This window comes from Peromyscus maniculatus, chromosome 2 (genome assembly GCF_049852395.1).
Source record: "Peromyscus maniculatus bairdii isolate BWxNUB_F1_BW_parent chromosome 2, HU_Pman_BW_mat_3.1, whole genome shotgun sequence".
Classification (NCBI taxonomy): Eukaryota; Metazoa; Chordata; class Mammalia; order Rodentia; family Cricetidae; genus Peromyscus; species Peromyscus maniculatus.
Genome location: NC_134853.1, coordinates 76870940 through 76886215, shown reverse-complemented (window position 1 = coordinate 76886215; position 15276 = coordinate 76870940). Strand labels below are relative to the sequence as shown.

The 15276-nt window shown below is 41.6% G+C and overlaps 1 protein-coding gene across 1 annotated transcript; it reads right to left on the bottom strand.

The window, feature by feature from the left end:
- Positions 1-807: 807 nt before the first annotated feature.
- LOC102903480 (protein NipSnap homolog 3B) lies at positions 808-13016 on the bottom strand. The gene is made up of 6 exons (XM_006995103.4): positions 12862-13016; positions 8194-8404; positions 6211-6369; positions 2874-3023; positions 1703-1789; positions 808-1617 (listed from the first exon to the last, which is right to left on the bottom strand). Exons 1-6 carry the CDS (start codon positions 12919-12921, stop codon positions 1541-1543), a joined length of 744 nt encoding a protein of 247 aa, XP_006995165.1. The 5' UTR covers positions 12922-13016; the 3' UTR covers positions 808-1540.
- Between the last annotated feature and the right edge of the window lie 2260 nt (positions 13017-15276).

The following is a 15276-nucleotide window of genomic DNA, read 5'->3' as shown; positions in this document are numbered from 1 at the left end:
TAGGCCCTGGGCTCTTTTCTTACCTTTTCCTCTACTACAGAAACGGTCCAAGAAGACTGATGCTCAAAGAGCTAACGAAGCAAAATGCTAAATTACTTTTAACATTTTATAATGAACTTTAAATTTTTAATTAAATTTAAAATTTTTGTTTATAATCACTTGGATTTTTAACAATTAAAAAATTCATTGTATATATTCACTGCACATGGTACTTGTGCTACCTAAGGAAATGTTCACGCAAGCACACATTATACATTGAGTTGTGCTCCCCTCCTCCGAGCCTCCCTCCCCCTTCCACCCCTCTCTGCTCTCACTGTCCCTCTGTAACCATGGGCAGTTTTGCTTTTACTTTCATTTCATACAGACATACATGACTGTATGTATATAAAAGATCCAGGAACCACATATGAGAAAAAAACATGGTATCTGTCTTTTTGAGACCTGAAACTATCTGAGACTGGTTTAATTTCATCTTTTAATGGTCACTCTATGTTTCTGTGAAGCACACACCCAGTTCCAGTTATGTTATATAAACGTGAACCACGTTACAGTGAACGCTGCCTGAAGAGTACTGAGATGCACGTCTGTGAAAGCTGCACAGCTTGCCTTCCTGAGCCCCACCTCACAGCCCAGACAGTCAAGACGGCAGTCTACAGATGTCCGCCTTCAGAGTCACCAGCATAGTCTAGTAACTGAACGCTCACGATGAAGCTGCCACATTGGTGTGGTGCCATTACCCTATGCAGCATTGGAAGAGCTCCAGAGAAGAGGATATAAGTAGACAAGACACAGCTGAGAAAATCAGAATGGATGAGAAGGCTTTTATTAGGTCAAAGATTTCCATAATTATAAAGATTTCATTGAAATAAATAAGTGTCTTACAATCTTTGTGAGTGATTCAAGGTAAAGTTCAAAGCAGTAAAAGTTAATTAAAAACGAACATGCTAAAACCATACTATCCAGCAATAAGTCTCAAGGATATATTATTTTCCAACTTTGACTTAATAATTAATGTGAAATCATAATGAATACAGAAGACATGATACTGTACTTTTCTAAAGAATAAAGAAATACTAGATTTAATGTTTCTATGAGTCCCATTTGATATCACAAAGCAAACATTACTGGGTAAAAAATATTTTTAAAATTCAGGAAAAATGAATGTGACAAAAATATAGATACTGTATTTAACTAATTTAAAAATATTTCCAGGCAAAAAATTTCAAAATCATTATTTGAATATAAGATAGCAATGAGTCATAAAATTACAGAAGACAAGATATTGTGGAACAATAAAGTACCAGGGTCATAGAGTAACAGAACTCCTTCTCATGTGTGGTAGACATGAAATGGCATGGCGAAAATGAACCGAAGTTTTTACTGGTAGTCATGGACACAGCCTTAAGATGCAGAGGGCACAGTGAGGTTAACTCACCACCTCCTTCAGACAACAAAGACAATGATTCTCTCGGGAGAAATGAGCACCCACTGCAGACACTTCTCACATCAGTGACTGGGATGTCTGACGTCAGGTTGGAAACTACTTCAGTGGTGAAAAGGATGCTGGGATCAGGAACATATTCTGCTGAGACTCGAGGTAGTTGACACTTTCCCGAACTGCAAAGACATTTTATAAGACAATGAAGCTATCGGGTGAATCAAATTTGTTCTAAAAATAACTCACGCCTAATGATCAGCTCACCAGCAGCCACGACTCTGGGATCCTCATGAGACCAATGTCTCCCAGCTGCGCGACTATCTGCACTCTCGTTCCACCAGAGAACATGGACTGCAGAAGTAAATCAGAAGTTAGCTGTAATTCTCGTTAACAGGTACTTTTTTTCTTTTATTTTGAGATTGTAACATAATTACATAATTTCTTTCTTCCCTTTCCTTCCTCCAAAACCTCCCATACAACCTCCTTTGCTCTCTCAAATTTGTGCCCTCTATTTTCATTAATTGTTGTTACCTGCGTATATGTACATGTACATATGTTTATATGCACTATATTTTAAATATAACCGTATAGCAGATATTTTTAAAAATGTGTGTGGTACTAGGCATAAGGGCCTTTAGAATGGATGCTGGGTAAGTACTCTACATCTGATCTATATCCTTGACCTTGATTGTGTATGTGTATGTCTGCGTGGGTGTGGATGTGCATGCATGTGGGTGTCAGTGGTCAATGTCAGGCATCCTCTTCAATTTCTCTCTTCCTTATTGTTTTGATACAGGTCTCTCTGAACTTGGAACTTAACTAGACTAGCTGGCCAGGCTCCTATTTCCATCTTCCCAGGACCGACATAGTAGTTGGTATGTGCCAATGGAGCCTGCTTTGATATGGGTGCTAGGAATAAACTTGGGTCATCATCCACTGCAGTCATCTACCCATTCGAGAGCACTAGGGAGCTATCACCAGCCAGGCACAGACATTGTTTCTAGACCTTTTATATCTAATAAGTCTTTAGTCCTGGCATCCCTTTGTCATTTATGGAACACTGTTACTTCAATAATGAGAAATAGGTAATTTTTTTTGGCTTTGTCCATAAATTTTGCCTTTATAAAATATATATATTTACATTTTCATTCAGAAACAACCTCTTTACTCCAATGATGTTATTTTGAAAAAAAAATCATAACAAGATGTTTAGAAAAAAAGATGAAAAGAATTAATATTTTCTTAAAGATTTTTCCAGTTTCTAGGCAACAGTTAGCCTGTGGAAAAGCTCCACAAGGTATCAGCAATTGCAATAAAAAAAAAAGTGTTTTCATACCTTACAATTAGAAAAAAACTCTCAAAATTAAAAAAAAATCCAAGAAACATAGGTGATCAGCAACATTCATCACAGTCTCACAGAAATAGACAGCTGTACCTCTGTTGAGGGCTCCATATTCAGTGTGGAAAACACCAACTAGTGTAGAGTAGCCGAGATCAACGTGGGCGTTTACTGCCCTTTTGAATGCGTTACCCCACAGAGCTGGGCCCCCAGGTTTCATCTGAAAAGTAGCCAATTCATAGACTCCTAGAATTGACAAAAAAATTAAATTTAACAGACATTATTGTTGTAGTCTACTAGGTTCCTAGTGGCTGTACCCAGCAGGACTGCATAAGAGGTTGATTGGACCACGGGCCTGAGTATCAGGTGTTTGTAAGCATCTACATTTGACTGTAACTAGCAAGAGGGAGGTCTTTTGCGCCACCCCTTGGCACTGTTATAAATAGACCTTGGGAATAAAGTTGTGGGCCGGTGGATAAGGTTCCAGGCCCATTGGAGTCTATCCTGTGTTTTCTGTTTCTCTCCCCTCTATTTCTAACTAAGTCTCTTACTCCTCATTCCTCAAGAGTCCCTGGGGTAAATAATGATGGGGGCTGGTCTACCACACATAATTTAGTAGACATTCAAGGAATTTGCTTTGTTTGACTCTAGAGTGGGAGGCGACCCTATGTATAAGTGTTTGAAGGGTCACCTGCATATGCAGATTTATGCAGACACAATTGTTAATTCTTTGCTTAATTTTTCTTTGTTTTTATGTTTAGATATTCTTGTCTACATTTAAAGTTAACCTTAATAACTGAGGGGAAATCAAAACTATATATAAACAATTACATTAAATATTTTTAATCTGGGAACTTTATCAACATACCAGATATTGATACTTTATTGTGAAATAAGATTTTAAGCTGTTTACGTCTATGAGAAAAGAAATAAGTATCTTTTGATGTCCTACTTTTTCCTCTTTTTTTCAGTTTTGAGAGGGGAGATATTTTTCTTTGTGTAATTTCCTCCTTTTAGAGTCTGTTCCTAACAAGCAGAGCAAGAAAACATGGCCTGAAGTCCTACCTGACTTTCTAAAGAAAAATAACTTCAGCAGGGGTTTATTGTTCTTAAATATCCAAGTATTGCTTGAGAGGCTTTTTACTTCTAATCAGAAATATAAATCAGAGGTGAGAAACTGGAGGATAGGTAGGTCTGATAGAAAAAGAAAAAAAATGTACAAGGTCACTAAGGAATTAGAAAAAATATAGTGAAATGTGGTGATATTTTGTTTGTGATATAACAAATAAATCTTGCCTGAAGATCAGAGTATGGTGCTAAGCCACTAGTTAGCCATAGAGGCCAGACAGTGGTGGCTACACACCTTTAATCCCAGTACTCAGAAGGCAGAAGCAGATGGATCTCTGTGAGTACAAGGCTACCCTGGGCTATGCAAGACTGATCCAGTATAAAAGAGAAACAGAGCCAAGTAGTGGTGGCACACACCTTTAGTCCCAGCACTAGGGAGGTGGAGACAGGAAGTGATATGGTTGGACGGAGACAGGAATATAAGGCCTGAAGAAACAGGAACTCACTCTCCTTTAGGCTGAGGAGTTGGTAAAGTGAGAGGTGTCTGTTGCTTATTCTTTTGTCTCTCTGATCTTTCAGCATTTATCCCGATATCTGGCTCTGGGTTTTTATTAAGACCAACTAGGATTCATGCTACAGTGGAAAATAAGATTTAAGCCCAGTGAGATGGCTCAGTGTGTAAAAAAAAAAAAAAAAAAAAAAAAATGCTTGTTGCCAAGCCTGACAGAGTTCAATCCTTGGAACACACAAAATGTAAGGAAGGAACCAGCTCCCTCAAGCTGTTCTGACCTCCATGTATGCACTACCGCATAAATATACACTACATAAATAAATAAATGTAAAAAGTGTAAAAAAAAAAATCAAGATTTGGCATTTCAAGAGATAGCAAATATGTTTGGATAATGCTGAGAGCAAAGGGCACATGCCTTGCGGTTTGGGTCCCAGAACCCAGGCTAGAGACGGCAAGGAAATGAAGAAAAGACAGACAAACAGACATACAGATGCACATACAATGAAGCTGGGATCATGTGGGACTCTGTAACATTATCACTTCCATCACCATCTGAAACCTTGGCTTTTTTATTAGGAGTATCATGCGGGCAGGGTTAGCTAGTCTAGGAGGTCTCTGTAGGTGAGCAGTCCCAGGCTCTAAACACCCAGAAGGAGGAAGCTGTAGCTAATGTCTACACACAAGGATCAATCATTCATAAACACTCATAGCTGACTCCTGAGAAAAGCTTCGCCATTTCTCTTGAGCCTGGCTTGTATGAGTAATGGCTTTGCCAACTGTCCCATGGGTCTGAGGCCTTGTGCATCCTCGACAGGCTCTTGCCCATGTTAAACATACTCACTCAGGACTTCATTCACCCAGGTAAAAGTCTCAACAAGACTTCAAATTTCTTGTACTCTAAAATATATTATAGAGTCAGGAACAATGGGAAATAAAGAAAAAATTAAAATGTTGTTTTTATAATCTGACTTTGCTTAAAACTGGATTTTATAACAGTTCTTTAAATCAGCAAGAAGACAAAGGAATTATTTCCAAACTGAGAAAGAAGCAAAAAGACAGAAAAGCTAGCTACAGTGTATACCTCGGCAATGTCAGGTAACTCCTTCCCTCCAGACAGTCCATTTCATAAGTAAAGACGTACTTAATCTAAACTACTGTAGTCTGTGGAAAGTATTTTATATTTAAATATTTATATTATTTAAATAAGTATGGTAGTAAACATCTATAACCTCTCCATTTGGGAGTCTAAGGGTTGAGAATTGTGAGTTGTATGTCAACCTGGGCTATATTGTGAGACCTTGTCTCAACCCTAAAAATGAGTAAGTGAATAAAAGTTTGTATTACTTTAGTATTATATGGACTTTTTCTATATTGTAGCTAAGTTTTAACCCATAAAACTTAGTTTGGAAGGGCTTGAGAGATGGCTCAGTAGTCAAGAGCACTTGTTACTCTAGCAGAAAACCTGGCTTCAATTCCCAGTACCCATATGACAGTTCACAACTGTCTTTAATTCCAGTTCCATGAGGATCTGATACCTTGTTTTGGCCTCCACAGGTACCAGGTATGCCAGTGATGTACAGATAGACATATAGACAAACACACATATGCATATACATATATATGCACATATACACACACATACATACATATTTATATCTTAGTTTGGAAAAATACTTCATTAATTCTCATTTTTTAAGGATAAACTAAGATCAGTTTTTATCTCAATAGTCAGTGTCATTCCTATATAAAATAAATCATTTTTTCTTTTCCCATGACATTTTTTTTTTTTTTTAAATCACGTAACATTTGTACTACTTCAGTCATGAAAACTCACAGTGGCTAAGACAGACTCACCTTCCTTGGGAGGTGTTCCTATTTTGCACCATGGTACCAGGTAGGTAATCTCAACTTCTTGTTTATCAATGAAAGCCAAATTTGGAATGAGGAATCGTTCTTGCCATTCTTTATCATTAGCCAAGGCTTTGCGAACTGCAGTTCGATGAGCAAAATTATCTATGGTAGAAAAAAAAATGGAGAAGAATTTAAATTGTTTTGTTTAAAATGATCTATTCCTCCTTGGATTTCACCCAGATGAGCAAACATTTTATCCACAGCACACAAGAACACTGTGTTACGGCTTTGGGAACACCCACTTGCAAAGACGTGACATTGGCATCAAGTCTCTCAATAGTCTTCAGGGTAAAAGAAATGGAACAACTCCTGTTATCTCACTGAACAGGCTTCACAGGCTCTACCAAGCAGCAGTGTACAGGAGTTAATAAGTTACTGTGTGTTTCTGTGTGTGGGGTACAGGACTAATGTAACCTCCAGGTTTGGGGTGAGGATTACAGGAACCCATGAAGAGCACTTAGAGGAGACTTCAGCACTTGGTGCACAGTCTATGTGCTCTTCTCTTCAACTGCAGCTCAGAACTGACAGTCCCAGTTAAGAGGAAAGTACTTTGGGAGTGATGGTAGGTGGTCAAGTCAATGTATACCCTGAACAAGCTTCCAAATAAGTGAAATAAAATGCACTCTGTAAACAAAAATAGATTGATCAGGTGTCGATTCTCTAACTCTTGTTAGTTCTCTTAATGGGTCATGATTGCACTGTACCCTATCTGAAGCAGATATTAATTTTAATGAGGCTTGATCTATTATAATATGGAAAAGCCCCAAACTGTGCTGTATTAGGTACAGAATGGACAATTTTCATAGTGAAGCATTTTTTGAAAATTAATTTGGATATTGATGGACAAACCCCACTGTGGGATGTCCTTCTGTACTTTGTGAATATGTGTTTCTCTCATTGGTTGATAATAAGGTTGTTTTGGCCTATAGCCAGGGGAGTACGGATGGGCAGGAAAGCCCAACAGAGATACAGGGAGAAGAGGTGTGGGGTTGAGGCAGATGCCAGCCAGCCAGCTGCTGAGGAAGCAAGATGTATAAAAAATGAGATAACAAGCCACGAACCACATGGCAAAGCATAGATAAGAAATATGGATTAACTTAATTGTAAGAGCTAGCTAGTAATAAGCCTGAGCTATCGGCCAAATATTTGTAAGCCGCTGATGATTAATTGGACATGGCTGCGGGACAGGGTGGGACAGAGAAAAGCCTCTGTTTACAAAACCCAATAGGAAATGATTAAGAATTCTTTGGGCACCCTCAGGCCCTGCTGCAGACTGTGAAGACCAGACACAGGCGTAAGAAACTTCACAGATTCTTGTAACGTGTTCTCCTTTCTGTGCTATGTCAACTTCAGTGTGAGAAGACCTTTCTTCAGTTCCTCTGCCTTCAACTCCATTATGGAACAAGACAGTGAATTCTTTGAAATTGTGAAGAACTTAAACAAAAGTGATTGCTAAATATAACAAAATCATTAAATCTTAGAGTTCTTAAAAGTTGATGGTTGAATGCCCTCTCAAAGGCTCTAAACGTGAAAATTATTAAAATAATAAGAACTAAAATGCTGATATCCAGTTCTATCTATTAATAAGGCACTTTCATTTTATACTCTCCACTACCTGGACTTTTGTAAGCACAGATTTTAATTTTACAAAAGATATTTTTTCCAACAAACCATTCTAAAACTTTGAGAATTAAAGTCAGTTCATCAAATTAGGGCTTAATATGAGACAGTTATTTCCCAGAAATGTTAACCTCAGAGTCTAAGCAAGTGGTCGATGCAAAGGGACCACTTAGTATCTTAGCTGGCTTTGTTACTGTATTGCTTTCAGATGTTTTCTTTAACCTGTGTGTACGTATAGTCATAAAGACCGAAGAACCAAGCTTCACGATGAGTGTCTGTATGAAACGAAAGCTGTGTGATTCATACCATACTTCCAAATATGGAATACTTTGTTTGTTTGGCCTCCAAATTCTACACTCCAATATCCAATCATTTCAGAGTGAGCTGTTCGAAGGTGAACACTTTTCTTAAAATTTTCCAGGAACTCATTTGTCTTTGAAGGCTTGAGAAAATAGGTGCGGAATTCATATAACGTCCCATCGCTTTGCCTGGGACCTGTAGCAAAAGGTGAACATACCTGAAAAAGACAGGGGACATTTAAATATTTTGGAAAAGATATGATTGTAACGAAGTGATAAATCTTATATTTGAGCCTGGAAACAAAGGACATACAGTAGACTCATAATTTGTATTTCTATTTTTCCTCTTAACTGTTTATAGACAGACATGTTTATGTAGAGATGCCAATAAAGGTAGCAGCTGTTAAGTATGCTGAGTGCAGAGTTACTCTTTCCTAGCTGGAGGCCACCGTTAAGCACATTTTCATGTAAAGTTGCTGATAAACTATCATCAAGGTTGTAATCATGTTTCCCAGGGAACTATGATCAGGAGCTTTATCACTTTGGAGTTTTTTCTTTTTTAGTCAAAATCAATAGTCAACAGTAACTAGAGTCAAACAGTCAAACAACAATGTTTAAAAGAAGCTTGCACATTCTGTATGTGTGTCTTTTCAACAGACATAATGAAAATGTTTATTAGCAGAAGACTTTTTGGGTTTGTTGTTGGGGTCCAACCCTGACCTGCTGAAGGGTCCTTGAAGAGAGGAGTGAGGAATTGAAAAATGGTAGATAGGAAAAAATACAGACACAGATGAAGAAAAAGACAGAAGACACAGGGTAGCTTCGGGAGGGCTCTAGGCCAATACCACAGACTCCTCGAGTTTATTCGTAATGGGCCTTTTATACACCTGCAAAGGGAGAGGCAAAAGATCTCCCCCTTTCAAGGTCAAGGTATAAAGTACAAACAAATGTAGACCCTTCCTTAATTTTCAAAACACCTGGTAACTATATCTTATGGCAAAGCATCTTGTAATTAGGCCTTGAAGTATAAGACACCTGGTAACCATGCCTTTGGCCAAAATAACCTATTATGTAGCCTTGTGAGGCAAAGCAAGCTCAGACTCTCTGACCCTGAGTCAAAATGGAATAAGGCCTCACTATGATGGATTCTCTGTAGGCTACCACAGTCCCCCTGCCCTCCCCCAAAGTATTATTTAGCTCTAAACTTTTAAAAAATACTCAGTGAAGTAAATTACTGGTCAGAAAAATGATGCTATGAATCAATTGTTTGCAATATAGTGGATAGCTGTATGAAAGCTGAAAGGGGAAAATTCAAGGACACAGACATGCTCTGAAACAGTTTCACGTTGGGGGCACAGAGGTCCTTGCACCCATAGAGCACTAGGGAACTGGGAATGTAAAACACACAGTGGCCTCTCCTCAATGGAGGAGATAAAATGTTTTCTTCTCAGAAGGCTGGGAGTGAATATTGGTAATGACGTGGTGACCTTTTTGCTATCTGTGGAGGCAGACCTTATCCAGATTCCCCAGAATGATTATCCCAGACCATTCTCTCTCTGGACTATAATTTTTAGCTCTAGTTAAGCCCATCCTTAGGGGAGATGTCACATGTACTTTATGGCCTGCTGACCTCTATGCTACTGTTGAGAGGCCACACTCGATTCTATTCCCTTTAGCTATAGAACCCACCCACATGGTCACACGTACTTTGCAAAGGAGTTCCTATGCAATCACACCTTAAGCTTTATTGTGCACCTGGAATTGGAATGATTGTTGCCTGGAAACTTTTCCCCTAATCGTACTGTGTTTTAAATATGCCCACAATGAACATCCTGGCATTATACTCCCCAAAGTCTGATCCAGGTTAGCTAAGTCAAAATTTGAAACGAGTTTTCATTCTCATCTCTTTAAAGGTTCGCTTCCCTGCCTGGATACCTGCAGGGTCCCCCTCAGTTTCAAAAGATAGACGCAATGTGAAGTAGTACGTTTAATGCATCCAGTTATATCAATCAGGCTGATGGGAATATCCTTTTTTTTTTTTTTTTTTTTTTTTTTTTTTTTTTTTTTGGTTTTTCGAGTCAGGGTTTCTCTGTGTAGCTTTGCGCCTTTCCTGGAACTCGCTTTGGAGACCAGGCTGGCCTCGAACTCACAGAGATCCGCCTGCCTCTGCCTCCCGAGTGCTGGGATTAAAGGCGTGCGCCACCACCGCCCGGCTGGGAATATCCTTTAATAGTCATATGATTTATATGAAAATCTTCTGTTAAAACAATTTTCGACCAAATTTGAAGCAAGCTTTAATTAATACTGCCCAGAAGGATGGGCTCTGACCAGGACCATTCTATGGTTCCCAGGAAATGATGATGAGCTACATTTTGTAGATGCTTAAAAAGGCAATCCATAAGACCACTGTATTTCCCAGCAGGTCCAATCAGGGGCAAACATATATCCTAATGCACTTCCTGCTTGCGTACCTCCAACCTACATCCAATCTGGGCAAGTATACATCCTGATGTATTTCCTGCCTATGTACCACTCACCTATGATCGAGCACATCCCACCTGTATGTGATCAAGCATGTCCGGTGCAGTTGAATCAAACAAACTTGTTTAGGGGAGTGAAAACATGTGGTTTGTTATTTCCCATAAATAACAGCATTTCAGGAAGTTATCTTGTCCTTGGTAAGTGGAGCTTACAGGTTAACTTTGGCCCTCACACTTTATGTGATGGTTTAATAACTGCTAGGAAGCTCCTTGCCGTAAACTGCCCTGCGTATGGCTACACACACAAACAGAGCATTCTAGTTTATAGCACCATCTTAAGTAGGTTGAATTAGCATGTGTCCATTTCCTGAAAGTAATTAGACCAGAAAAATATACAAAATCACTTTGGTAAGTAGAACTACAACCAAATTAGGGTTTACCTTGATCACTTACATGACTAATGAAAGCAATAGGCCTTAACTCTAATTTTGTTTACAAGACATAATAGTATATGAATTTTGCTTGTATACAGGGGCTCATTTTATTTATTATTATGAGGTACGTTTCCATTATCCCAAATAACTAAGCTTGTCATAAAAAATACTGCAGGTGCTCCTGTGTGGTAGAAATGCTTTTTGTGTTTGTAACCACACTCTGTGTTATACTTGTATTTAAAAATATGTAATAAAAGCTGGAGAGTTGGCTCAGGAGTTAAGAGTACTTGTTGCTTTTGCAGAGAACCCAGGTTCCATTTCCGGTACCCACGCGGTGGCTCTCAATGGTATGTAACACTAGTCCTAGGGGATCCATTGCCCTCTTCGGACCCCCTCAAGCACCAGATACACTTGCAACAATCTTTTAAGAGTGATTCAAGAAATTTCTATTTGTAGAATAGAAATTATTGATGAAAGACACTTTTACGACAGTCTTTCACACAAGACAGTATACATTAAAGAAATCTGCATTGAAAAGATGTGTGTTAAGAGGTGAGGTCATTTAGTGTTGCAGGGCTGGACCAAACTGTGTCGCGGCCTAAATCTGCTTGATGTTCCGTGATCTCAAAATTGGGACTTATTCTCAACCATACTAGGAAGATAGTGAGGGCAGAGGCCTCATTTGTATTATAGTCTTCTTTAGTGTGCACCACAAGGTCTGTCTCTAGACCAGGTTAACGCTCTTCCTAAGCGCAGGAAGTCAAGAACCTCTGGGTTCAAGTCACAAAGAGCCCCGATGAACCCCTGAGGCTAGCTCCATTCCAAGCACATCCCATCTCAGGCACAACCAGCTTCACGAGGTTCCAGAGCCTTGCTCGGCTTGGGGACTCCTGGAACCAGATCTGCAGGGTGTCCTGTTCAAGTTTCTCCACAAAGCGCCCGCGTTTGAACTGGGTGGTGGCTGTAAAATCTCAGAGTGGCAGTCACTCTGGTGGTGGCTGCAAGAACACAATGGTCAGGGTTTCAGGGATGACCCCGGGCCAGAAAAAGCCCTCTGTCCAGTGTCTGGAGAGGTGATCCGACAAGAGGGTACCTCTTTTTTTTTTTTTTTTTTTTTTTGGTTTTTCGAGACAGGGTTTCTCTGCGTAGCTTTGCGCCTTTCCTGGAGCTCACTTGGTAGCCCAGGCTGGCCTCGAACTCACGGAGATCCGCCTGGCTCTGCCTCCCGAGTGCTGGGATTAAAGGCGTGCGCCACCACCGCCCGGCCGAGGGTACCTCTTAAAGCGTTGGGTGCCTTGGACTCCTGAGATCTTGGCTCCTGATACAACAGGGACACTGGCTAGACATACCTTGGCTGTGCCAGACAGAGGGCGTGTACTCGCGCAGCAGACCCCGCCCACTACGCAGCGTTGGCCCCTCCACCCCCCACAGACCCGCCCACCTACGGAGCATAGCTCTCCCCACAGACGCCGCCCACCTCCCAAAGCCGCGAGCGCGCACCACAGGCCCCGCCCACCTCCCTTAACAGGTCTGTCCCACAGACCCCGCCCACCTCGCAAGCGCCGTCTTCGCGTGCGCCACAAGCCCCGCCCACCTCCCCATAGCCGCGTGCGCGCGCCCCAGGCTCCGCCCACCTCCCTGAGCAAACCTTATTCTCCCCGCAGACCGCGCCCACTTCCCTGAGCCCCGTTAGTTCACGACTTAAGAGACGGGGTGTCTACCTCCCTGCGCGCGACTTGAGTGCGTCCCCGCGTCCCCTACCTGAGGCGCCAGCGCCCGCAGGGCCAGCGCCTTCCTCAGGCCGCTTCGGAGCGCGAGCATGGCCCGTCTGGAGCGCGCAGAAGGACCGCCGCCAGCGCTTGGACTCGCGCTCTCCCCACTTCCTGGCGCGCGCGCCCGCTCGCTTAGGCCCGCGCTGGACTGGGCGGGGCTTGGCGGCGCAGCCCCGCCCCTCCCCTCTGTAGACACTTGGCTTGGCTTTTGTGCTACTTAGGTTCTGGTTCCTGGGGTGGTTGCTGAGAGCTGAAGGCTGAGCTTAGTGCTATTCTGCGTCCTGAGCCACCCGCCCCCCTCTCCCCCCCTCGTGGGGCGCTAACACTTCAAAATGTAGGGCGTAGCATGGGTGCTTTAAAATCTGGTCGTGGGAATGACCTCGTGGCAACCACCATCGAGCCTTCATCTTTATGGCGATGTACTCAGCATCCCAGTGTGCCTCCCATCCCCCCGCCCCCGCCCGCCCCAAGCATGGCCTGGTAGACTCCAAATAAAGATGGGTTAATTTTCCTGGAGCCCAGAACAGTGAGCCCGCGGGCCTGAAATCACACGTGGAGACTAAAAGTAAGTAATTTTATGTGACAAAGCAGACCCCTGATGACCTCTGATTTTTGGCCCTCAGAAAAACTTCATTTACCATTTGTATTTTTCTAGTGCGTGTTTTTGTTCTTCGTTGAGCATATTGGAGGGTTTTCCAACTATATTCACTTGGAAGATTAGGATTTAGAAACCTCTCATTCTCAGGTACACCGCCTTCATTGGGTCTACAGTTCACATTAAATGGCTAATTGATCCCCAAATCTTGAATAATTTCTCTGATGAAAATAGCCTCTTGGCTACCTTACTAATGTACACTAGGCTACATTATTTACTGGTCATCAGGGGTTAAAAATCTTTTTAGTGTCAAACTTTTGGAAATCTTGTGAGCCTTTAAACCCCTAATGATTTTATGCTTAGCAAATACATATAGCTCTAAAAACAAATTACACTGACTGAATGTCATCAAAATATAAAGGTAAGTTACCGAAAAACATACATGCTTCTTTATATAGGTAGTAAATAACAATCTAAGGTATAAGACAAGCATTTTAAGTAGTGATGAGCATAAAAGGAGTTTTGACACTTGCAACAACTGTAAATATATATGACTTTTATTGATTAAAATATCACAAGTCCTGATAATACTGTGCTTTAGGTTGGGGTCCAGAGAAGTCCCACAAAAGACCACCATCCATGTGTGCAATCAACAAGAGCATTCTTTATTCCAGCATGCTGGGGCCGACCATCCCACACAAATGCAAAATGGCAACCCAGAGAGGAGCTCACAGGCTCCCTTTAAGCATAGCCAATGGGGAGGTCCTAGACCAGTTAGGTCATTTTAGATATGATTGGCTTCAGCACATGGCAATCATATCCGTACATTCTAATTGGCTAGGGCTAGTCAGGGGCTGATTAAGACTACAGCTCTTCCATCTTTGGGCAGGCCTAAACAAGTCCCAAGCTTTGTCCTTATTTGGTTGTCTGCTGACTGTAGCTCAGGCCTGGCCTGCATGTATGGGGCCTCCTTGTCCTTGCTGTTGGGGGTGTTGGACATTGTCCTTTGTGGCCCTTTCAGAAGCTGCTTGTTCAGTCTCAGGAAACTGAGTTGAGGCCTGATCTCTGAGAGGAGACTGAGCAGCCTGTTATGATGTCTGCTCCATCCTTTCACTTTATTCCCTTCTTTCATGACGAAAGGGGATGCAGTTGGTTACAGCTGAGATACAACTTTTACCCGTCCTAGTTACCAGACACTCTGAGTGCTGTCAACAGATTGCTTTGGACTCACACACCACTGCTCTAGAGTGTTAGGTGTCAAAGAAACCTGGAGCAAATGGCTGAGGTGCCTATTAACATGTCACTTCTCATCCCACCCCCACTCCACCCCCTCAACCTCTTCAGCTCCTGAACCCCCCCCCCCCCAGCCTCTCTTTCCTATATAAGTTCGTCCATTTGGCCACACGTTCCCTTAGTCCTCCCATTGGTCCTCTCTTCATCTATTTGCCCTCTTCTCCTCTTCCCTCTCCTTTCTCTTCCTCCCTCACTCTCCCCCCTCTTTCTCCCCTCTCCTGGCCCTGTCTATTCTACTGGCCATGTTCAGTCTGGACCCTTCCAGATGCCTTTGGCTGTTCTCTTCCTCATATCTACAATAAAAAACCTTCTCAACCATGCTAAGGAATGGTCATGTCCTCATCTTCATTTCAGAGCACATACCTGCTGAATTGCTGACCCTGTGGTGTGCATAAAATGCCCCAGGATGCACCCATTGAGTTGCTGACCTCTAAGTTATGTGTATATTAATCTTAACTAAGTACTATCAAAATATTTTATATATTGATACTTTTCTACCAGTGTGTAAGGCTTTTC

Excerpts from the sequence above, each read along its gene's own strand:
- LOC102903480 (XM_006995103.4), bottom strand. The coding sequence starts at position 12,921 with ATGCTCGCGCTCCGAAGCGGCCTGAGGAAGGCGCTGGCCCTGCGGGCG. Across the intron at positions 1,790-2,873 it reads ATATGGAGCCCTCAACAGAG|TCCATGTTCTCTGGTGGAAC; the intron begins GTACAGCTGTCT and ends TTACTTCTGCAG. Across the intron at positions 1,618-1,702 it reads TCCCAGAGTCGTGGCTGCTG|TTCGGGAAAGTGTCAACTAC; the intron begins GTGAGCTGATCA and ends ATGTCTTTGCAG.